Source organism: Gobius niger (assembly GCF_951799975.1).
Source record: "Gobius niger genome assembly, chromosome: 12".
NCBI lineage: Eukaryota > Metazoa > Chordata > Actinopteri > Gobiiformes > Gobiidae > Gobius > Gobius niger.
In genome coordinates, this window is record NC_136863.1 from 10,068,975 (window position 1) to 10,094,125 (window position 25,151).

Genomic DNA, 25,151 nt, shown 5'->3' on the forward strand with positions numbered 1-25,151 from the left:
ACCATGGACGCCAGGGGACAGAGGGCCATGGTCCAGCCTGACCTAAGCCTCTCACCAGTGCCAGGCGACTACACTTGGCCTGCAGCAAACGTGGTAAACACTCACGGCTGCACCACATCATTCCCAAGGGAAACCGTTCAGCTGCCTAATCCCATCAGTTTTAGAATATCTGAGAATGCCTGTGTCTCACATTAAACACGACAGGGAGGTCTGATCTAAACTGATGAAAACTATAAAACTACAAGAGTTGAGCCCCTCATGCTTGTGATTATCTTAGGCTAGAGGCCATAAGCCTGCATTGATGTTGATGAACATAAACATGGTATGTTTGTTGTACATGGACTGATGGATGGAGGAGGACAGGGACCTAGGGATCTTTAGAGCGTGTAAATGCAGGCTACACAACAGTGTCGTGGTGGACTCGCTCCCCGTTCTTATAGGCAATGCTTTTCGTCGTGGTCCTTTTGTCAGAGGACCTAAAAAGAAAACATTTAAATTAATAAAAAACTACTGTTCAACCTTCATTCAAACTTAAACATTCACACACTCACACATACAGGGAACACTGGATGAAACCAACGACCATCCCCTGAGCCTCACAAGCAGTTACTTAGGGATAACATAACTTCATATGCCCTTTGTGGTGACAGCCTTTTATACTGTGACACATGTTCCACTTCACTCACTATGTTTAGGCGAACACACAGTTCTGGGTTATACCTTTTCCATGTTCTCTGAAACATGGTGGCGTTAGACATAATTCCAGGGAAAAGATCTTACTCATGGTGCAATGTACAGCAGCTGGAAAGGGCACAGTCTTTATAGAAAACCACAGTCTTACAAGCCGGGCCAAGATTCACGCAACAAATGTGACTAAAAGAGGTTAAGTGAGCAGCGTCTTCTATTTGTGTCTAAACCAGATGAGTGGTTCATGCCAGGCCAAGTTAAAATTATGCAGGCTTTTAAAAATGTTTTTATCTTCATATTTGATTACTAAAACTATGATTTTATAGATTGTAGTTTATCTAAAACTGTAGACTTACCCTTTTCTCTTTATAAGGCACAGGAAAAAAACAATGAAAGTTAGTCCCAGGGTGGAGCCCACGAGCACAGGGATGCACAGACCTGTGGGGACATGAGGACATGAGCCTTGTATAACGTGTATGGATTTTAATGTGATAATCAGGATATTAGTATTTAGCGTTTGTATTTTTTGACTAAATTAACAAAATTCTAATTACTTGTAATCATACAACTATACAACCATACAACTATTTGGGTCTGAGAGATTTTGATGTAGCACAGACGCCTATGAGAACTTACCTGGGTTTGTCCAGAACAGTTGGTCTGAGGCACAGAGAAGCAGAGGAACAAGTCATTACGAGTGTATAACAGTCATGTAGTGTAGTCCACTACAGAGCTTTAGTGTTAATTCCCAAAGTCAGCACAATAACAGTAATAAACAGTAATAAACTTAAACGTGTCTCTCCAAATGTCTGTAATTAAGACATGTCAAAGCTGTCAAAAGAAATATTGAACAAAAAAACATGTTTTATTTAGCTGTACAGAGCAGTATGTTTAGATGCAGGAATGCTTTGTAAATTTCATAAGCTGCAGCAAATTGGTACAGTCAAATCTTGTAATTACCGGGACAACTCTAGTATAACCCTATACGGGCACATATCATGCCCACTGCAGTTTATAGTCTTTTTCACTGTACAGTGCCACAGCAGCAGGACCTAGTGCACTCATATTAGTCAAACATGTTACTAATGAGCAGAAAGCGTTGCAGCTTAAGGCTAAATAACAAGTGTCTTCATCGACAAAGTGAAAGTATGAGGGGAATCTCCTCAGTCCTCCCACTCCATGGGCAGAAGCCAGGGATGTGGATGACCCTGGCCGAGGGGTTTCGTGGGAGCGGGTGCAGGGGCATGTTTGCCATTGTTGGTCCCTGAGGTTTTCTTCTTCACTGTGGAGGTCCTCCGACTCTTCAGCGCTTTAGTCAGAGACTGGTCCAGCTCCCAGGCCTCGTCTGTGGGGCGTCCACTCAGAATGTGTCTGATTGTTGGGAGGGCCAGGTCTGACCGGCAGTCCAGGTAACTCCTGAGGTTTAGCTCAGGGAAGACCTCCTGTTCGAGGGCTTGGACCAACTGATTCTCAGCATGAGCCTGTTTCAGCTGACGCACTACACCCTGCTCCATTGTCACATAGCAGAGTGCATTTTGGTTTGGCACAGACACAGAGTGGCCCTGGCTCTTCCACTGAGAGGAATTCAACATGTGTTTTTTGGCTTTAGAGGCTTTCTGAGCACGGAGCTCTTTCTTTTTGGCACCAGGAAGCTTTGAGACACTGGGAAGAAGCTGGTAAAGGCCCTCATCCGCCAGGTCAGCCAGGTCTCCCACCAGCAGCTGCTGGACAACGTGTTTTCTCATGAAGCGAGATGAGACAGTCGGGGCCTGCAGTCCTCTGCCTGCATCGGACACAGCCATTAAACATTTACTGTATGATGTTTGTCTCCACACCCAGAAAGAAGCAGCAAATAAGAAAATCCACAAGCTTGTGTCAGCAAAGTGGCACCCACTGAAGCTGTGGGATTTCATGATGCTGCGTCCAAAGAAAGGTGCTATTAGAAAAGCTTAGTGATGGAAAGAAAGCTCAACAGCCATAACAGTACAACCAGGCAGTGCAATGAGGCACGCAGCCACCTAAAAGTCATGCACTGAAGACAAAAGGTCAGCAAGTCACAAAGGGTGTACTTATAATGAATGTTAATGAAAGCGTAAAGTTCACCACAAAAGCTCCACCAAAGACAGGTGAAAGTGTACGAGAGATGCCGAGCGGACAGCCATGCACGAGAAGAACGCAAACCCAAACCTGTGATTTCACTATTTTAAAGCAGTGCAGGGGTCAGTGGTTTGACCTGGGGAAAGGCCACACTTACCCTCTTTAAAGGACACCAGCACGACCCGACTGTCTGCCAGCTGTGGTTTCCTGAAGTTCCCATTGAGAGGCACAGGGGTCGAGTCCTGCACATGAGAGGAGAACAGGGCTGTGGCCAGGGACACAAACTGCAACACAAAAACAAAAACACGGTCACACACTTTTATGACAACAATCCAAGTGAACATCACAGAATCGGCCAACTCACCTGAGAGCGAGATATTGTCACAGGATTTCTGAAAATAGTCCACAACACGCTCGGGTAACACGGAGGGGTGGTCAGCGAGCCGTCATAGCGGTAATACTCATCCAGGCGTGCAGGTAACAGATCTCTAATGTTGAAACCAGGGACCTGCACTTTCTGACCTAGAAAATAGAAAACACAATCAGCAAAGTAACACGAAGTACAAAACCATGAGATAAAAGCCACGTACCTCGATATTTAACTCCATTGAGGAATTTTAGAAACTGTTCAAAGGCTGGACTGAACTCGCCGATCTGTAAAAGAAGATCGGCGAGTTCATTTTGGTTTGGAGCAAAATATGTTTTTTGTCTTTGGCTTTGAACCTTCTCACTCTAGTTTCTAGTCTAGAGTCAAAGCTCCTCAACCCCAGACAGATAGTAGCTGCTCAGTTCCCAAAATATAGTTACGTTATTATGTTATCTCACCTCGATGAAGGCTCCCAGCACAGCGAGCCCGTCCGATTTATCCACAGCCATAGACATGTTTGGATACTTCTCTGAATTGAAGTGTACCACATGCATCTGTACAAGGAGAAAAGATTTGCAGCCCTTCAGCCAAACAGAGGAAATTTCTTATTTGAACTCATTCTGAAAACTTTTTATAAGCAAAAACATATTTCCATTTCCATGTTGTTAAATGAGTGGCAGACCTGCCAGACCGTTGCTTTGTTTCAATAAGCTTCAGCAATGTCAAAAGATGTATTTCCATCCAGCATGCATTTTTTCCACCAATATCTTGTATTGATGATGGGAGAATGTAACCTCTGCGCAAAACCTTCTTCAGCACATCCCAGAGATTTTCAATGGGGTTAAAATCTGGACTGGCCCAATGAATTTTGGCATATGCCCGTGCCATCAGGGTAGAAGAAATCCACCGAGGAATAACCTGGTCATGCAGGATGTTCAGATGTTCTCATTCTTTGTGCACATAGCGTTGCTGAACCAAGACCTGACCAACTGCAGTAACCTTTGATCATAACAGTTGGTTAAATCCAGGTGGCGACTGTTTCTTCGTTATGCAGTAGTGATGCGTGGGTGGACCAGATATCCATGGATTCAGTCGAGTACCTCAAATATACTGCAAAGTTCGGCTGCGGATGGGTCGGGTTAGACAGCGCACTTTTTGTTTTGTTTTCCTTACATTGTTGGCTCATAACACACATTGCATTCTTATCCATAAAAGTCACTCAAATTCAACTGTATGTTTTGCTGAATGTCTAGTTTTATGGGAGAAGGTATCATTTGCATGTTTGGTTTCTCATTGCGCCGAGTTTAGACATCGCCTATAGCTCTTGTATGACTGTGATCTCTGCTCCAAGTGCAGCACAACGGCCATAGCACATGCACGACAGGCACATGTGATGGAAATAATGGGAAAGTTTCTGCTCCTCATTTCCTGATAAATCCATGAGAGATTTCAAAGGTTCCTCAGCAACAAAACAAAGCATAAAGTTCTATTTCTTCTGTAAACTCGCGCTCATGTGACGTGCTCCTCTTTGAGTGACAGCCAGAGCGGCTCATGAGGCAACTTTTTAATGTGTGCGGGTTCAGGTCGGGTTCGGGTCGGAAAATTGAGACTTGCTTTTTTCGGGTTGGGTTTGATTTACATCGGGTGGGGTTGAGGCAGGTCAGAAAAAAAAGCCCTGACCCTCGCATCACTCGCACGCAGATCGAACCTCAGACCAAACTCGTAACTTTAGAGCGAGAAACCACCTGCTCGGTGCTGGGTTTCAGATTTGCTTTGATTATAGATATCCAAAAAGAGTTGACAAAGAGTCTGACTGAGCTTCAGGAGCAGGATTGGTGTTGCTGGCAACTTTGCTCGATGTTTTGGGTTCCATAACAGATGCGTCGACCTTGAGACCGAGCAACATATACTTGAAATGATCCGTGTGGCTTTATCTAGCAATGATATAAGTGCTTTGGTAAATGTAGTGCTTTACATGACACTTGTACGACACTCGGCAGGAGAGGACATTTCCCATCATCCAGCAGCAGCAGCAGCAGCAGCAGCAGCAGACAAACATGCCATCAAGGAATGCGGTTTTATGCACTGGAGACGGTTCAGAGGAGCGCTGGTTCTGACGTGTCCATCGAGAGACGCAGGTCAGACCACAGGCTGCTCTCATGTGGTTCCCAACTGCTGCACCCAGGACAATAAAGGAACTCTTCTCCCATGCAATGAATTTGTCATTACACTTGTGCTGTTACTACTTTATTGCGTTTAATCTTGCATTAAACTAGGAAGAGACGGCAAACAAAAGAGCAAACAGTGTGTGAAAAGTGCTTACAGAGCTGTGCCAGCAGACGGCCACTCCTTTCAGAGGTGGTGGAAACCAGTGCATCGTGGTATTCTACTTTAATCCCCAAACCACAGACTCAGAGACACACAGCCCTACTGTCAGCTCAGACAAAGGCTTTGCCATTCTAAATACCCCACTGCGATATACAATGCAGTCATCTGATTGGCAACTTTTGTTTTTGTAGACCATAATATCAGAGTTGGTTTTATTGGGCCATTGTGAGTTCATACATTCCAGTTTTATAGCTTTCTCAAGATGTCACTCTCCATGCAATTTGATAGCTCTAGATATGGTTAAGTTTTCTAAACAAGTACCACCTCGTAAAATATTTGACCTTCCACAGGGGCCCAAGATCAAATCAGGACCAAAACAAGTCTACAAAAGATCTACAACAGATTTAAATGACTTACACCAGAAAAACGCCCAATGTACAAACATTACTAAAGCATAGGGGAAATTATCTTCAATGAAAATGAATAAAGTCTAAAATTGCATGTGATTCTGAGCCCCACCAGTGGTACACATCCGCAGCCAGACAGTCATTTCCCTGATTAAAGAAGGAGTCGGGCATAAGCATTTCTAAGTGTCTGAAGAGCATTCAAGTGTCTGTCTCGTCTGTCAGGACACTCACAAAACTGTAGCGGCAGCTCTTTAAAAGACCGGTGCTTCTGACATCCTTCTCTGGAGTCAGGCGCACGAGAGAGAGGTCACTTATTACCGGCCAAACGTCAAAACATAAAGTAGTCTCCAACACAACAGACGACAATCAGTGGTGTACGTAGTTGTTGAGGCGGGTGTCTGTCTTTACAAGGAAGCCTGTTGAATTTTCTACTCTCATCATGTTAATCTGGTTGATGTGTGGGCACTAAAATGCATTGCTTTACATGTAAATATTGCTGCCTCTACTATTGTAAAGTCTCACTATAGTTTGTTGCTGCGAAAACTTTTTAAATTATTCATTTCATTTCATCTTTGAGAATATTTGACCAGTCTTTTTTACTCTTTTACCCCCAAAAGACATATCTGTTTTTAGCAGACAGTGCATCTGTGTCAGCCTGAAAAACACCTCCCTCCTTTGTCTAAAACATGTGAAAATCGTGACAAACAACAAACACTGTGGCGCTTACGTGACGGAAAGAATGTTGTATAGAATCAGCGTCCAAAAATAGAGTAAATAAGCTTTAACTGGTTTAAGAGCATGTAGCGCAGCAGTCTCACGTACCTCTCCTGCGTACTGTTTGTTGTTGACCGTGTGCTCGGATCCCATTGGTCGGCCGGCCGAGCCCCAGTGGAAGTGCAGCTGAGCCGCGCTGTAGCGGTGGGGCAGGCTGGAGATGTACATTTGTGGAGGCAGAGAGATCTGGACTGTTGAGAAAAATGACTAAATGTTAGAAAAGTAATAGTAGCACCGCAGATGAAATAGGGTGTAGTTGTTTCATGACTTGATTCATTTGGGAGTCACTGAAACCGTTCTCTTGACAGGAGCAAAATATACATGCAGTCAGATATGGGCACATATAGTTAAAATTCTGTTTTGTTTTGTTCATTCATGTAAACTAAAATGGTTGTTAAGAAGACAATATCAAAAACAGCTGCAAAAAATTCTTGCGGGGTAATGTTTCAAAAGAGAATAAAGTGATAATTCCACACTCTTATTGTTATAGTGAATTCTTTTTGAGTAACACATTAATATGAATGACATTTATTTGCATATTCCTGAAATATAATAATAATAATAATGTTGAAAAGACTTGGTTGGGAACTGGAAACTTTCTGTTCCCTGGCACAGTTATATGAAATACTGGTCAAAAGTCTGCAAGCGCTTTTTTAATGTACTGGTTTTTCTTTTATTTCCAGACTAATTACATTGTAGATTTTCACTGAAAGCATCAATTTATGAATGAACACACATTGAATTATGTTTAAACTGAAATAGATTCTTCAAAAGAGCAGCATTTTGCTTTGATTATTGGTTTGGACACTTTTGCCATTTTCTCAATGGGTAGTCACCAGAAACGGTTTTGACTTCACCGACTTACAAAACTCATTGAGCAAATGCCGGGAATAGGGTGGCAATTTTGAAGAATTTAGAATCTAAATCATATTTTGAGTTATTTCACTCTTTTATGCTTCCTACTAGAGATGCACCGATCCAGCTTTTTTGTTACTGATACCGATACTGAGGTTTGAGAATCTGCTGATATCCGATATTTACCGATACCACTTTCTTAAAAGTGGTTTTCTCTGAGTGAAAAATGTAATTGACTCATCTCCATTGTAAGATCATTAAAGTCATATTTCATTGTCATGTTACAGATCAATTATCCATTATATCTATTGATAAACCCTTGGATAAACATTTAACAAGGATGACTTTTCTACACTAAATATCCTGGGGTATATGACAGGTTTTAAAGGGACTATAAAGAGTTTAAAAATGTTAAAATTATGTATTTTCCTCCCCCTACATGTTCCAGCCATGTCCTAATGTGTAGAATGAGCTCAGACCTGTTCACCACAACTGCCTCTAAAATCCTGGACTGTAACTCAAAAAGGTGTTAATTCGGGTCTAAAACTAAATCACCAGGTTCTTAGCTTTACAATGATATACAGCATGCCCATATTCACTTAGATGTAGGTGGTGAAAGTTGTGTTTTTGAGGCGTTAAGAGCCAAAACTGGTATTGGTTCAGTATTCGATATTTGTTGCCAATACCCAATATCATATTTTTTCCAGTGTTGGCACCGATAACCGATCCCAGTATTGGATCGGTGCGTCCCTATTTCCTACTGCCAAAAGTAATTAACTAGATTATTTTAAAATGTATCAATATGAGCAGCATTATCCAAATTTGAGTTGTTGTGACTGGTTAAAATGGAGGTGGGATTATTTCACTTGTTCTGAGACGTTTCTGACTCGTTTCAATAGAGTTCAGGAAAATCCACAGTTACCATGGAGATCCGCCATCTTTGCTATTAGCATCCATTTTCCACTTTGACTAACATTAGCTAAAAACTGTATAAAAATGGGAGAAAAAGCTGTGGAACAACAGCTGCTGAGTTACTGCTGGTAAATACATCTAACTTCCTGTGGTGTCCAAGTGTTTTAATGTGAACAATAACTCCGGTATTTTAACTTTTAAAATCTCCATTAGTTTACAATTGCTGTTAATCCCATAATGCTTAGCGATATGACATCACATTCCCGAACTCTATTTCCTACACTGCAAAAAGTAATTAACTAGATTGATCTAAAATGTATTAGTATGAGAATAATAATCCAAATTTGAGTTGTTTTGACAGGTTAAAATGTCGTTGAGCCTTTGACCTAGATTATTTCACTTGTTCTCAGATGTTTCTCACTCCTTTCAGTACGTTTCGGCTTTATTTCAGGTAATTTTCTTTGCCAATGGGGTAAGAAAATCAGTCTTATCCCATTTGGCAATTTTACTTTCTTATTTCAAGCAACATTGCCTAGAACTAGTCGTGAATGTCATCAAAAGAGCAAAGTAAACTTGGTCAGATCAGGAAAAAAAAGTCTAAATCAGTGAAGACCGCTCAAACCAAGATGCATTTCCTGAGTCTTCAAAAAGAATCGTATGTAAGAAAGTAAATAGTGTTTCCAAACTTTTGACCAGCAATAGCATGTTTTATCCTCCTCCTTTGCTTTGTCAAGGGCGCTAAAATCAGTGGAGGGCACGGCACATCAGGGTGACAAACATTTAGAAGCACCGCCTGAGTCAGCAGCGTGTCCAGCGCTGACGTCCACAGACATGCACACATAAGCATCAGCCCGCTCTTCAAAAGTCACCCGACGATCACAGACGCCTTATTATCTATTCAGCGCTATTTAAACACGTCAGTCCCGCTGCTCGTTCCTTAGTTTCAAAAGCGTTGACTAATCTTTTCCCAGATTACCCAGACTAGTGCAACAGACTAGTTTTACTTCTGTAATAAGAGAGTGTTTGGGGATAATTGCTGTGGTAAACTCCCCCGGATGATCCTCCTGTCATTTTCTGAAGGGTGACCCATAATTTAAATCGTTAGTGAAAAAAAAAGTAATCCTTCATATTTATGTCAAGCCGTTCTAATGATCACGTTCGCTTTTATCTGATTTGCAGACGTTTCATACAGTGTTCACGCCGAGTAAGAGTGGAATATCTTGATTATGGAGCGAGACCAAGAATTCAAATGGAGTGCGGTTACAATACATTAGGAGTCATTGGAGGTAAAAAGGAGTCAACAAAGTAGTTTCCCTAGTAAGTTATCAAAGCCCCTTGGTTTTAGAACAGGTTGACTATAGGCTTTTATGAACATTGCACAAAAAATAGAACTAAATGAGAGAATTGCTGGGTTTCAGGTGACATCACAGCGTTCTAAAGGCCTATAATATTATATAGAGGTAAAATTATTTTGTTAATGAGGAATTTCTTCGTCTCATTCATATATTTTCTTTTTAGATACGACTTGTGAAAGTGTAATGCATTTAATAGGAAAAACTGGCTCCTGCCCCACACTGGGTCCATTCTTTAAACTGCAATGTAAGATTTTTTTGTAACTACTTTATAAGCATGAATTTTCTCCCCAGGTATGTGTGCTCAAATCTAATCTAATGCTGATTCTCAAGATAATTATCCAATCCAGATAACCAGACACTCGGCTAAAACCAAATGTGGAAATGAACAACAAAAAGGGACCCTCCCACTTCCATAATCCCAGCATTTGTTCCCAATCAAATCCTAGTACAGTAAGTGCTAGTTAGGGCTGGGCAAATCATCGAAATTTAATGGCAATCGCAATCTCTAGTTTGGTCAGTCTCAATAATCTTCATGGGTCTTTATAATATCTTCAGGTTTACAGCCATTTCTTTGGCAAATGGCACCCATAACGTAAAAATAAACCTTTTGCTCTTCTTGTTTTCTAGGTTTGTATCAAAAGTTTGCATAACTTCATGAATCAGTGGCATGTATGTGTTTTGTTATGAAAAAATCGAATCGAAAATCGAAATCAATGAAGCTCAGTGACAGAATTCTATAATACCCTCACCCCTATAAGTGAAGCCCTTATAGTAGAGCTCAAGACAATCTCTGCAGACCGTATACTCACCAGAATGGCCGTTGTTGCCCAGGGTCAGCTGATCGCTGGGGGGCAGGTTGTAGTTTTGCAGGACGATGGGGCCGAGTGACGGGTCGAACCTGAGCAGATCAGAGCTGATGTGGATGGGAGACTGGAACGCTCCTCCACAGTACGGGAAGTGTTTGGGCCAGTGATGCTCCCCGTCTGGCCCTGGACACAGAGGCAAAGAGGTGCAGTGGTGTCACGAATTATCTCCTTTCACTAATAGATTTCCATACGTATGTGAGCATTTCTTATCAGACTTTTTTTTTTTCTGTTGTTTTCCAGTCTGACTAATTGCTGGAGAACATTACATTGCAATTATTTGCTGCCTCGAAAAGTCTAGTTCTCATATTTTAATCCCTAGACCCTCAGTGGGTCTTAAGCTTTTCACACCAAGCACCACCACCAAAGGAAATCATGGCTGATAATCACCAGATCTATATCAGGGCTAACCCAGGACTAAACTGTAGCTAAATCAGGTCGAGAATCGGAAGACATAACAAGAGATTACCCCAAAAACACAACATTGTTTATAATAGTTTCTAAATGAGAAAAAATAGGGGGGGAAAGACAGAGATTTGAAAACCACTGCCGCTCTTACAGACATAACAAATGATGTCTATGAACGTAGAACTTGAGCACTTCAGTATGACATCACATTCGGTCAGTTCTCAACCCATTTCTTAATGTTCACAAGTTATTAAGGTCACATTATAGACATGGCTCAGTCTCACAAGGAGATCATTAAAGCACAGGTAGAGCAAAAAATATATATTCTATTTCTATTTCTACTATTGCCCTGTGCAGGAACAGGCTGGATATAATCAGATGTCATGTTTGATATATTGAGTTTGCACTTGGTATCCTTTCTGCAGAGGAAATAAACGTTATAAACGCTATAAGCCAAGTGTAGATTTTCCTTATCTGTATTTTTGATAAGCCTCCAGCAAAGGTCAGTCCTCAATAAGTTTAAAATGACCTTTTCAGTAGTAGAGGAAGTTTGAATGAAAAAAGAGACTGTCATTGACTCACCAGAGTATGTCCATTTGGCAGCTGAAACAAAGAAAAGTAATTATTCCAATGATATCACAAAGCATATTCACACAAAAAAGAGAGCTTGCATTCATTCCAAAAGAACTTGTGCAGAGCGGGTTACCGTGCAGCAGAGAGGCTGTGCGCAGGAGCAGGAGCGGGGTGATGCCTCGCCGCAGCGGCATGTCTCCGGTCTGAGCTGTCCAGTGAAGCCCGGTGTGTAGACAGCAGCTGTGAACCCGCTTTTATATATTCATGAGTCAACCTCGGCGTGTTCTCAGAATGACGTAAAAAAAAAAAAAAAACAATAACAACGAAACGTGTCTTCGCTGGCGCGCAGGTCAGCGGAGGGCGCGCGCAGCAACCGCAGTTCAATCTCAGGGCGAGGGTGAAGACATGGGCCCATGGGTTTAGTATTTTACCAGGGTCAAGGCTTTTGCAAAGCTTGATGCGCGAAATTAGAACTCTATTAGAAAATATAGAATATAGAAATATAGAAATATAGAAATTAGAACTAGTTTCTAACTAGTAATTGATGCAAAAATAAAATAGAATATTATTAATTGAGGCAAACTATAGTGTTATATCAGTGACAGAGGCCAATGTCTCACCCCACAGATTATATAAAACAAACAACTATAACAATGTTCATTTTCAAGGGTTGTAATCGATTGGAGTTCAAGCTTGGTTGTTTCACCGACTATAACAGTAGCGCCCCCTGCTGTGAAAGAAGTGTGTTTTGTTATTGCATGTCTAAAGAACTAAATTCTTCTTTTCCTTCCGAACAAAAATGCTGTCCATCTGATGTTGGCAATACAATTGTGTTGTTTAGTCACCGTGATTTATTTTTATTAATATTTTGGCTCAGCGGCATCTTTTGACTCCTACAAATGTCTAAGGGAGCAGATTGGGTATATGGGAGAAATAGGAGATGCCACAGGTCCATGTCAAAACAGACAGATCAGAATTAAAACTGATAAACGGATCCTGTAGAGCCTCAGACTGGAAATATAGCAGCAGAATGTTTAACTGAGCACTTCGAGAGTGCGTTAACAGACATGCATAAAATCAGAGACCATATTAAAAGAACACAATACAACACGCTTAACAGCACATCTTTCTAATGTCTATTTTGTTATGTGAAAGAAAACAAAAAAATATGAAACAAAAAGTAAAAACAAACACACACAAACACACACACACACACATTACTGAGTAGTTACTTCCAATTGAATTTTAATCAAACACGACTCCATAGCATATGCTCAGGGTCTCCAACATACTTATAACACCTTTGACATTGATCTGAAACGTCTTACTGCACAGGTTTGACTGTAAAAGCTGTGAGTATAATAGGCCTAACTTGTGTGGTATATAGTACTTCCACCTTATCACTCAATAGCAGCAGGTGCCATAAAAGCAGTGGAGCAGTTTAGTTTCGAATAGTCAGTGCCATCAGTGGAGTCTGGGTCCAAAGGTCTTCCCCTGTCCCTGGTCTCCTCTGTCTCTGTGTCTCCAGCTCCGGACAAAGACGCTGCTGTGCCATGAAGCTCCTGCTGTTTTTAGGAACCGCTCTGACGCTGGTTCACTCTGGACTCTTGATTCCAGGTAAAACATGTCTTCTTTTACCATCTTTCATAAACACCTTTTTAAATTAAATTTGAATATTGAATTCATTGAAACCTGAGGCGCGTGGCTCAGGCCCTAATTTCACTGTTATAAATGTCGGTTTGCATATTTCATATACATATGCTGGTAAAAAAAATACTTGTCTTTTGAGTTCATGTGCAGTGAGTAATTGGAACCATAGCTAAAAAGAAAAGTGTAATATTGAGCAGGGGCGTCAGATTGGGGGAGGGATAAAAGGTTCTATTTGGTTCCTTGGCCCCTCAAAAAGTGTTCAGTGTTTAAAGCTATCAGGAAAATGTGTGAAATGGGCCCAAGGCGGTTTGTAACCAACTTTTTTTTTGTGCCCCACCCCTGATACTCAGAATGTTTTCACTTCAGTTTCCTTCCACAGTGATTATCTCCATTAGGGCTTCAGGTCAGTTTAGTGTCTGTTGTGTAAACTATTGGTTGAAAGGAGCCGAAAAGGGAAGAAATAGCCATTTTGGTCGGAGCAGTGTTTAAGTTAATGATGAGGAAGGCAAAGGCCTTTGCGGGGACTTCTGTGTAAAAGGGCGGGAGGACGGAGATACTACACCATAAACAATACTTTTATGACCGCCATAAAAACAGGGAGTGGGTCTGTGTTGGTTAAACATTAGTCACGGACTCAGCTAAACGCTTCTTATTGAATAAAGGGTCCACCTGTGAACTACCTTTGAAAATAATGCTATGTTTTTGTGTCCTTTACAAAATATGAAGCTGGTAAATAAAAAATGGCAAGACTGAGGGGGATGGTAGTTGTGCTGCCACAGTCTCGGAAGCAGGTTGTATGGCTAATACTGATTTATTATTTGTACATGGGATGATAATCTTCAACATTAAGTATTGTGTTCTAATGAGGTATATTATATAGTATTATATAGTATTATATCAGGATAACATGACACTTATTACGACTTACTGAAACTATATATTATTACAATGTCAGGCATTTTCAAAATATTTTCAGTAAGCTAGTGACTTAAACTTTCGTTTCAGTGCTATACTAAACGTTACCGTGCACCAGCTGTGACTTGCAGTTAAAATAGTATGAAACTGGAAGGAAAAAAGAGACAACAAAAACAAAATGAGCCAAAAATGTACAGATTTTTTTGTGTTGCAGATTTCTGTCATCAGCCGAAAGACGAGGGCCAGGGCACATCGTTCGCATTTGCAGTCCATTATGACCAAAAAACGGACCTGTGCCATCCATTCCTCTACAGAGGCCAAGGAGGAAACATGAATCGTTTCAGCAATGAGAGAGAGTGCATCCGAAACTGCTCTGTCAACGCCGAGAAAATCTACCCCATGGATCGTAAGTATCTACGGGCACAAACTCAAACATAGTCATCAATTAACGAGATATATATGCCACTTTCCTTTTGATATGTTTGGACAGTGAAAGTAGCTTGCCACTTCCCCAAGGCCAAGGGAAACTGCAGCGGGGCCCAACTGAGATACTACTACAACTCAGTGACTGACAGATGCAAGAAATTCCACTACTCAGGTTGTTTTGGCAATGGAAACCGCTTCATCGACATTGACATCTGCAACGCCACCTGTGACGGCATCCATGGTGAGTGCACGAGTTTGTATTATCCACACACACAAAGTCCACAAGGGAAAGGATATTCTTTGTAAAGCACTTTACAACAAGTCACCTCAAGCTCTTCACAAGGCACAAGTCTTGATGATTGTAAGCTGCACATCTAGCCACAGCTGCCCAGGGGTAGCTAACAGACCCTCAAAACCAACAGCAATTAATCACTCACATACACTATAAGCTCAAAATGGTAAATGATCTCAATTTATATAGTGATTTTACCTAAAGTGCTTGACATCGAGGAACCACTCACCCATTCACACTGTCATTCAGGGAGTATAAAATGGCTAACTTGCATATAGTCCCTTTAAAGTTGAGGTACCTGATCTTTCCTGTTAAAACTGTGAATTTTTTTGTTTTCACCCAAACACTCCCACCTATGTCTTGAAGGAATACCAGAATTAATAGATGAATCAATAATTGTGACATCATAGTATAATAGAATATTATCCGAACAATCTCACAAAAACAATCTAATTAAGTTAAGCGTAATTGTTACTCCAAAAAGTTAGAGAGAAACATAATGTTTTCCGCTGGTCACTGTAGGTAGGTCTCACTGTAGGCTTTTGACACAAATCATTGTTGGCTTACCAGATATTCAATCAAGAAGGAATATCATTAGGTTACCTCAATAATAATATTAGTAATTCATATTACAATTCCTAGTTTGTGAACCTGTTCTCAAACAATGGCAATAAAAACTATTCTGATTCTGATAATAATTTGTCTTCCATATTCATATTATACTCACATCTTATTGTGCTTAAGTTTACAGTAATGACAAAAGTATGTTTTTAGATGACCGAGAGGACGAGGAGGACATCGAGTGGGACACTCCCGTTGGTGAGTTCTTTATTCATGTTCAAAAGTCGCCTGAAGGCCAGAGGACAGAGCATCCTCCATAAATTCATTGTCGTCCAATGAAATTGCTATTTGTGTGATTAACAAATCACAAAGAGTACAATAACATCTGAAAACCAACACCAAGACTCCATTGAACCTTTAGCTTTGACCTTAACAAACATTTTCTGAGATGAATGTGATTCCTATGAGTTTGTCATTTCATAGTTCAGTCTTCTTGAATGTTGATGCTGCTGTGTGTTCAAAATGTAGTCTTCGAACTGAATCTTCCTTTAAAAATAAGAAATCAACAAATCTAACCGCAATTGCAACACTTCGATGTTTTTCCAAAATAGTGCAGCCCTCAGTTATGTGTCTGTGGTTTCATTATTTTCCCTTTACAGCAATCATCTGTGGGGTGCTGCTGGCTCTTGTGGTCTTTGGCATCGTCATAACCATTGTAGTTTTAACTGTACTGTCAAAGTAAGTGGAATTTGCACATAACGCACAGTAAACTTTGTCATAGTTATCCTGATACAGAATACTAAAACGTCTGCTCATTTTAGGAAAAAAGAAGCAAAGAAGAAGGGAGCGGGAAACCGTCAGCAGGACGTGCCTCTGCAGGAGGCTTCGGTGGAGGTGTCGTGAGGATCGACCGCAGTTATATAGAAGGGCTTACAATGGTTTACACTGGACTGTTATGTGTATTATTACATCCTGTACATGAATCCGAATTAATGTTTTGAAGACATGAATGTAAAAATCAATCTTTTATTCTAAAAATTATGAAACAACATTGGCCAAAGTAAATTGGTAAACAGCATGCTTGTAAACACATTTTTTATAGTTATTAGTGGCCTTATTTGGTTGTGTTTTGCCACACTAAAAACTCAGAATAGACACAAGAACATATTTCTTTTCACGTGTATGATTGTTCGTACAAAATGTCTGTAAACTATTCAATACAATGTGGTTTTTAATAAAATTTGAAAATTCTGGTTCTTCTTTGCACACAAGTGGCAAAGCCTAGAATGTGATGATGTCTCTCTCCCATGTGCGGGACAGGAGCCATTTCTTCCTATTAACTGCATTACACTTTCACAAGTAGCATCAAAAAGGAAAAGCATTAATTACTAAAATGATCATTAATATCTTTGACTGGGTCCATGGTCTCTCTGTACAACAGCAAAAATCTCCTCAAAATCCAAATAATGTTACCTGCCCCCAGATAGATGCAGGTTAGCCATTTTATACTCACTACTGCCACCTCAGGTGATAAGTGTAACTGCACCTTCTATATTAAGCTCGTGCATGGTGGCACTTCAAACCCGAATTAACCCCTTTTTGAGTGACAGTGCAGGATTTTAGAGACAGATCCACACACTTAGTATTGGCATGAGCAGGCTATGTATCATTGACCTGGACTGCAGAAAATGCTGATTTCTGCTAAATGATTAACAATAAGCATGTGCTCTACAGTCGATAAAGGCCTAATTATAACAACGGCTCAGCTATTACAAACCAGGGTGACAAGTGAATTAAGCACTACACATTTCTGGGGAGAATAAGGGTGACAGTGATTCTCTGAATTCACATAGACAACGTGGATGTCTTGCCAAAAGGCACAAAGGCATCAAGACTTTGAAGTGAGAGAACCTAAAAAATCAAAAGGAACAGGCCACCATTTTTACATACTGAGATATGTTCTTACCTGAGCTTAGACGAGTTGATCCGTACCTGTCTGGTCTATGTGCGTGCCCATGGAAGAGCTTGGTCGCTTCTAACTTCACCCCGTTTGGAGCTATAGGAACATACTGGGAGAGGCCAAATGCTAAAAACATCTTTGATCTTTTTGCGTGACTGGTGGCACACAGTTCTTCCATACTGTGATATGTTCTTACCTGACCTTAGATGAGTTGATACGTACCCGCTTGGTCTTTGTGCATGCCCGCGGAAGAGCGTGGTAGCTTCCAACTTCACCCCCGTTTGGAGCTATAGGAATATACTGGGAGAGGCCAAATGCTAACAACATCTTTGATCTTTTTGCATGACTGAGGGCACACACAAAAACCAGACAGGTACGAATCAACTCGTCTAAGCTCAGGCAGGAACATATCTCAGTATGTAAAAACGGTGGCGTGTTCCTTTAAGTTGGTTCAACACATAGTACGCACGCGTGAATTTAATTCAGTTCATAGAGTCGGTAAGAAACTAACTTTAAATTAAGCAAAAAATGTCACTAATGAACACATAGGCGTAGGAGACATAATATTATATAACGAGGAGTTACTGGCAGTCATTTATTTTATTCTTTTGTGCCGCGACGCCGGGTGACGTCACTTCCTGAATGTCTATCCATTTGTTTGTAGCACAACCGTGTTTGTCTTTTCAATCATTGTTTTGATTAATTTTTACATGTAAAACCTATTATTACGCAGTAACCGACTTTTCCACATTTTCTATAACACAGTAAAGTTATCTAGCCGTTAAACATTTATAAACGCGTGCTGTCGTGTTTGGCGGTGCTAGCTGCGGTTAGCATGCTAGTCCAGAGTGAACGCTTGTTTCCTTGCTGTTAGCCGATTTGCTGCTGACTTCTTTGAACAGTGCCTGATGATGGAGTGCCCTCATCTGAACCACATCGTGAGCTCAAAGCTGGACTCGGCCCGTTTCCCCGAGGGGGTCCCGTCCTCCTGGTGCTGTGACGGTGAGGCGATGATACAAGGTGTCACACGATTCGCTGCTGCTTTATTTACTAAACCAGAGTGTACTGTTAAATCCGACAGCATGCAGAGCTAAGGAAAACTCGTGGATGTGTCTGACCTGCCTGCGAGTCCACTGTGGAAGGTGCGTTTATCTCAATTACATTGTAATTATTCTAAGGACTGGGTCCAGGGAGTGTCTATATTGTGCTCTGTAAAGACGCTTATTATTATCACCAGAAATCAGCACAAAGTTATGATTGGTGATCTGGTGATCACCAATGATGATCTGGTGGTTGTATCGTCTGGCTCTGAATCCTATTGTTTGCCTTCACTTCGACTTTGTTCACCCCAATCCTTTAACCTGAACCGAGCACATTTTCTCCAGTTTGGCTTTACCTAAATCTAAAAAAAAGTGACAACAATGCAAACAAAAACATCCTTCTAGATCAGTGGTGTAGGTCTTAGCTTTCAAATGAGGCATTACTCTGGTCTAATAGACTACAACATTTTAGATTTGGGTAATGCTGAACTGGAGAAAATGCACTTGGTTATGGCCGGGGGTAAGAGATTAAAATGTCCACTTTAAACATAACATTGAAAAGTTTGCCACATTTTGACTGAAACACTGGTGGTACAGGTGAACCTTTAAAAAAAAAAAAAAAATGATATACATTTTGAGTTAACCTGTCATTAAGTTCTTATCGGACTGTTTAGTTGACTCTAATGACTGTGGAGGGGGGCATTGTCTACTTAATTAATAGGAAACACTGACTTTAGTATCAGACTGCTGTATAAATTGATAAATTACAAATTAGATTAGATTAGATTACAAAAACAATTGCATGTACGGTATACTACTATACTCCACTAGCGCTTATTCAGCAGGTTTTTATTTATTTATTTATTCGAGTGTACATTTTGCTCAAAAGGAGTGGGTTATGAGTGCCTTCCCCCAACTCAATATGATAAAACATTTAATTTCACAATAGTACAATCAATGTAAAAGGGAACAAAAACAACAACAATAGCTAAAAGGATTAAGTACACAGTCTGGTCATGGCAAGATGGCATTTATGTGAAGGAAGATTACATGTCTGTCATGTACTATACACCTACAACAAGTAATGCTAATTACAACAATAACAATGATAATTCGATATAATTAAATGACCACAGTGATCACTCTGGACCCCTGAAGCATGCTTCAGTGCTCCAACCTGGTACAATGCATCTCTCCTTTTCGAGGTTAAAGTATATTGTACACTGTCCCTGTTCAAATAAATAAATAAACTAAACTAGTTTCCACAGCAATAATAAGAAAATAAGTTTACATGTTCGGTCATACATTTGGCCGCATCATTTTGTAATTAGTCTCATTGACTGAAAAGAAGAAGATGTTACCTTTTCAGAACAGCTTATTAACACAGACCAAACCCACAACCACTTTTTGAACTGTTCATATAATTAACAGAATGATACACTATTATAAGAACGGTCTTGTTTCATGTAAGATCCTTACAAAGCAAGTAACAAAAGGCGACCATTAATATATTTCTTTCAGATGGTTACCATTACCAATGCCAAATATCAGCAGGGTGTTGAGCGGGCCAGTTGAAGAGGGCAGTAGCTCCCCATCAGCAAACCCGCACCCAGCAACTCTAACAGCTGATTTTGTAGTTTGTTGCATGAGGCACAAATTAAGCACTCTTGTCATCCTGTGTGCATATTTGTGCTGAACAGATATGTGAACGGTCATGCAGTCAAACACTTCGAGGACAGTTCAAAATTGGGCCAAGAGAATGGTGAGACTCTGGAGAAAGAAGATGAAGGGCATTGTGTTTGCATGGACTGTGCCAACTACAGTGTCTTTTGGTAAGAAATGACTGAAATAAGAGGTTTTCCCACGTTAGTAAAACAAATGATGGCACCACGTCATACTTGTCTTTCTAGTTACAGATGTGATGAGTTTGTTGCCAATGACACTGAGCTTGGGCTGGTGCAGAAAGTCAGGGAGCATTTGCAAAGTGTAGAGAAGTAAGTGATTTTTTCCCCACATGTTGTACAAAATAACAATTGCAAGAAATTGCTTTGTGCTAAGAATGTGTTCTTACAGTCCAGAAACTGCCTGGAGAAAACGTAAAATCGAAGAAAGCGATGGTCCAGAAAACAAAATAATTAAAACTAATGTAAGTTTTCTGTTGGTGATTGTTTACTTATCAAATGTAGTAATAAATACAGATAAATATGACTTCTTCAAAGCACTGAATGTTCTCTTACTGATTCATTTTGTATTATTGGTTTATGTTAGGATGGGACCACTGTGGCAGCCACAGGTTTGAGAAATTTGGGGAATACTTGCTTCATGAATGCTATCCTGCAGTCCCTCAGGTAGGAACACATCCCCATATTGAAACCCAAGTTTGTACCAGGGATAGTCTAAGTAGCAACTGCTTTTCTGTTTAGCTATTTATTTTAATCAGTTTATTTTTTATTTGAATATTTACAGTTAGAGGAGAAAATACGCATTTGAGTGAATTTTGAAGAAAATGAACCGTTATTCTCATGTTTTTAATTTTAGATTTAAAAAAAAGAAAACATATGAATATATATGTAATAAATGCTGTAATCAAGGGTTATGTACTTGTCCAACAGTAATATCGAGCAATTCAATTGTTACTTCAAAGAACTGCCAGCTGCGGCACAGCTCAGCGGTAAGACTGCAGGAAGGATGTACCACACCCGCAGCCAGGGGGACACCAGTGTGTAAGCTCCCGCCCTGACAAACCAAGCACATCCAGTACAAAAACTCTTAGTATTATTAGGTTATTATTATTACAGCAATGTGTGCTCTCATCACACAGGTCTTTGGTGGAGGAGGTCAGGAAAACCCTGTGCTCTCTGTGGCAGGGAAACCAGACGGCCTTCAGCCCAGATTCTTTGTTCTACACCATCTGGAAGCTCATGCCAAGCTTCAGGTGACACTGAACCACTCGTAACTAAATGGAAAGAAAGGGTCATTATGTTAATGCTCATGTTTGTGTTTAGGGGCTATCAGCAGCAGGATGCACATGAGTTCATGCGTTACCTCCTGGACCACCTCCACAGAGAGCTGCAGAGCAAAAGGAACGGAGAGGTGCACCTGAATGAGGATGAGGGCAGGCTGCCCACCGGAGACAAAGGCTGTCTGTAAGCTCTGTTTTAACACGAAAAAGACAATCATTACCTTCAATACTCTACGTCCTTAGTTACATTCTTTGTGTTCTATTGACCTTTTCAGAAATGGAAATGCCAGTGTCATCACGTCTGTTTTTGGGGGTATTCTTCAGAACGAAGTCAACTGTTTGATTTGTGGAACAGAATCCCGAAAGTTTGACCCATTTCTTGGTAAGAATTGAAGGCAAACCAGTTGAAGGCGTCTGAGTAACTGTCTCATTGTTTTCCTGTGTTTTCCCCTGGTTCAGATCTGTCACTAGACATTCCCAGCCAGTTCAGGCAGAAGAGGAAGAAGGACCAGGAGCCCGGGCCCACCTGCACACTGCGAGGTCTTTCACGCTGCTTTATACTCATTCATCTGAACGGCAGGGAAGGTTAACTTTGTTTGTTTTACAGACTGCTTACAAAGCTTCACTGATTTGGAAGAACTTGATGAGACTGAACTCTACTATTGTCATACATGTAAAATGCGTCAAAAATCAACTAAGAAGTTTTGGATTAAGAAGCTGCCAAAAGTATTTTTCACAAGTACATAATTATTAATGAATATTACAAACTGCATGATATAATAAAATCAAATATATTTCAGGTTTTGTGTTTGCATCTGAAGCGTTTCCACTGGACCACCTTTTTTAGGAATAAAGTGGACACTTATGTGAAGTTTCCAATGCGGAGTCTGGACATGAGAGACTACCTGCTGGAGGTCAGCAATGACCAGCTCTTTCCTGTTGATGTACAAACGTGAGCTTACATTTGTTTTATTTTAGCCTGAAGCTGCTGCACCTGGAAGTTGCCTGTATGATCTGGCGGCAATTGTGGTGCATCATGGATCTGGGTGAGTCAGTTAGTGTCCGTTTATTTATTGTTCGACCACTAGATGGAGCTATTGCTCTCTCGTATTTTACTCTGATTTCTTTTTCTAAATGCTCGAAATAAATACAACAAATGTGTAACCTTTTCTCCATATACTATCATAAGGCAGCACTATTATGGAAAAATTGCAGTTTTTCTGACAAACTCTTTCAATTTAAGACCGTTGTTGTGATAATTTACTAAACCATTTCACAGTACATTTACACAAACAATTCTTTGCAATTTGTTTCCCATTTTATCAAATTGTCTTGAAACAAAGCTAGCAAAATCAGGACCAAACCAAGTCTTCCTGCTTCTACTAAAACAAAACTTTGGACATTTTAAAGTTACTTTTTGTTTTTGATTGTGTCAGTAAAATGTGTAAATCAGAAGGAAGGCCACCTAGATTTTGCAATAAATTGTTGATTCTTGTGACATGGATATTGAGTCACCTAATATTGCAATAACAATAATTTGGAGCTATATTGTGCAGCTCTGGCAGACGTTTGATGTACGTGTTGTCCACAGAGTCGGTTCAGGGCACTACACGGCGTACGGCAGTAACGAAGGCCGCTGGTACCACTTCAACGACAGCACCGTGACTCTGACCAACGAGGAGAGCGTGACGAAAGCCAAGGCCTACATTCTCTTCTACGTTGAGAGCACGAGACCAGCGAACGCAGAGCAGACGGCAATGACGTGTGCTTCTACAGAGGAGGGATCCGCAGAGGAGGGGGCAGGCAGACCCAGCCCAGGACCCACAGCTGCCTCCGTCCCGGGGAAGAGTGTCCTCGAGCGGGGAGACACGTTTAGCACCTCGGATGTCACTACCTCAGAGCAGGCTGCAAATGATGCCAGCCCTGACATGCACCGTGTTGTATGATAAGCTTGATGTCACAGAAGGTTATTTTTTATATTTTGTGAATTGTTGTGAGTTTCTTAAGCCTGACATACTGATTTTGTAATGGTTATTCATGACTGTTCTGTTGTGAGAAAAATCAAAAATTAGATTGTTTAAAATTAAGCTCTGAATGTTGATCTACTGTGTAGTTTAATAACAAACTATGAACTGAAGTTTTAATTAAAGAACCTCATAAATGGAACAAAGTGACGAGCTTTATTGATGTTGATGGAATATCAAGAAAATTATAGACCTTTGTCTATTGCTGCTAAGTTTTATGTATTGTATTATTACTAAACTATACAAAGAGTGAGACACACACACCTACATTGGAATTGTGCACTATACCAGTGGTTCCCAAAGTGGGGGTCACAAGGACTTGGTCCCCCAAAATGATCAAAAAGAAAAACGCTAGTGTTTTTAGTAAATTTTTTAGCGTAAACCAGCCTATAATTAGTGAAATCCACTCAATTATCAAAAATAAACCGTTAAGATACATATTAACTTGATTATTACATGTTTTTCTTCCCTAAAGTTGCGTAAGAGGCAATACCTTTATACAATGGGGGTCCCGAGTTATTTATGCGTCAATTTTGGGGTCCCAGCCAAAAACTTTTGGGAACCCCTGGCCTGCACTATAAAAATAAACAGTGGCCAAAGCGATGGTTGTGTTCACAGTTAAGAACAGTGTGGTGTTCAAGTAGGTGGCAGGGCAGTAAATGTATCTAAAATCTCTATGTCGAAAAGAAAAGTTGGAAGTGTTAATGATTTGGTCTTCAGAAATTAAGCATTGTGTGAAATGTTCTATCTACAATATATATAAACACGGCTTGATTAAAACTAGAAAACCAGCCAAATACGGACAGGTTTCTATTTGGTTAGTACTGTAATTCTCAAGCCACATGGCTCAATTGAGATCTATATATAGTTCTAAATATTTACAGTATTAATGTAATGGTGTTATAATAGAGGCAAAGGATAAAATATCTTTTTGTCATATGCCATAGACCGCTTTACATAAAACCAGACACACTAGAAAAAGAACCATCTTAAATGAGGACTTAAAATTACTTGAAATAAGGTACATTATGTGGAATTTGAGTCGGTTTGATGAAAAGGCTAATGTCGGTGGAACAAGCATACACCAAACTTAAAATCAGACAAATTAACTTTTACATTTAAAAATATTTTTCTAAGACTATACCACCAGGCCTGTCAGATATGGGAAGGGCCTGGTAGGTACTTGGATGGGCACAGACTGGTTGCCTCACTTCGTCTACCCCAGGGCAGCTGTGGCTAGAACAGTGTAGCGCTTTGAGACACTTGGTAATACAATTGGGTAAAGCGCATTAAGTGTAAGGCATTATTGAGGCTGGACCAACTACTCAAACTATAGTAAATTTATGTCATTTCTTCTGTAATTTCCTTTATATACATAGGCTTTAATCATACTAATATGAGCAAAAACGTAACAATCCTAGAATGGACAAGAAACGGTAATTGGCCTATATAACATGTGAAAAAGACAGACACAGAGGCCAGGGAGCAAAAAAGTCTGTCCTGCAGTGAACATAAATATTTTACCACGAAGGACACACTTGTTAATGTTGTGTGTCAGTGATAAAAGCAGCTTAACAATAACAACTCAACAAAACGGTCACTCTGTCCTGATACAAAGAGCCTTGGGTTTGACATTAAGCTTTTTTATGTGTGTTGTTGTTGATTCCCCTCATGCCCCCCACCTCTCCCCTCTGC

At 40.4% G+C, this 25,151-nt stretch overlaps 3 protein-coding genes across 3 annotated transcripts; 2 read left to right on the forward strand and 1 right to left on the reverse strand.

Annotated features, from left to right (window-relative positions):
• Positions 1–1,644: 1,644 nt before the first annotated feature.
• ca12 (carbonic anhydrase XII) lies at positions 1,645–11,846 on the reverse strand. Its single transcript, XM_079567338.1, has 9 exons — positions 11,760–11,846; positions 11,636–11,656; positions 10,592–10,771; positions 6,709–6,851; positions 3,610–3,705; positions 3,375–3,438; positions 3,149–3,306; positions 2,942–3,068; positions 1,645–2,470 (listed from the first exon to the last, which is right to left on the reverse strand). The coding sequence occupies exons 1-9, from the start codon at positions 11,818–11,820 to the stop codon at positions 1,851–1,853; spliced, it is 1,470 nt and encodes a 489-aa protein (XP_079423464.1). The 5' UTR covers positions 11,821–11,846; the 3' UTR covers positions 1,645–1,850.
• Positions 11,847–13,179: 1,333 nt separating this feature from the next.
• LOC306972001 (BPTI/Kunitz domain-containing protein) lies at positions 13,180–16,373 on the forward strand (the record flags this gene model as incomplete). The annotated part of the gene is made up of 6 exons (XM_079568445.1): positions 13,180–13,243; positions 14,406–14,597; positions 14,682–14,858; positions 15,684–15,728; positions 16,130–16,208; positions 16,292–16,373. The coding sequence occupies 6 exons, from the start codon at positions 13,180–13,182 to the stop codon at positions 16,371–16,373; spliced, it is 639 nt and encodes a 212-aa protein (XP_079424571.1).
• Positions 16,374–18,177: 1,804 nt separating this feature from the next.
• On the forward strand, positions 18,178–23,560 carry usp3 (ubiquitin specific peptidase 3). The gene is made up of 15 exons (XM_079568191.1): positions 18,178–18,432; positions 18,512–18,572; positions 20,171–20,302; positions 20,381–20,464; positions 20,544–20,616; positions 20,739–20,818; positions 21,083–21,193; positions 21,292–21,405; positions 21,476–21,616; positions 21,708–21,814; positions 21,892–21,972; positions 22,040–22,158; positions 22,233–22,346; positions 22,411–22,478; positions 23,024–23,560. The coding sequence occupies exons 1-15, from the start codon at positions 18,339–18,341 to the stop codon at positions 23,376–23,378; spliced, it is 1,734 nt and encodes a 577-aa protein (XP_079424317.1). The 5' UTR covers positions 18,178–18,338; the 3' UTR covers positions 23,379–23,560.
• The last annotated feature ends 1,591 nt before the right edge of the window (positions 23,561–25,151 follow it).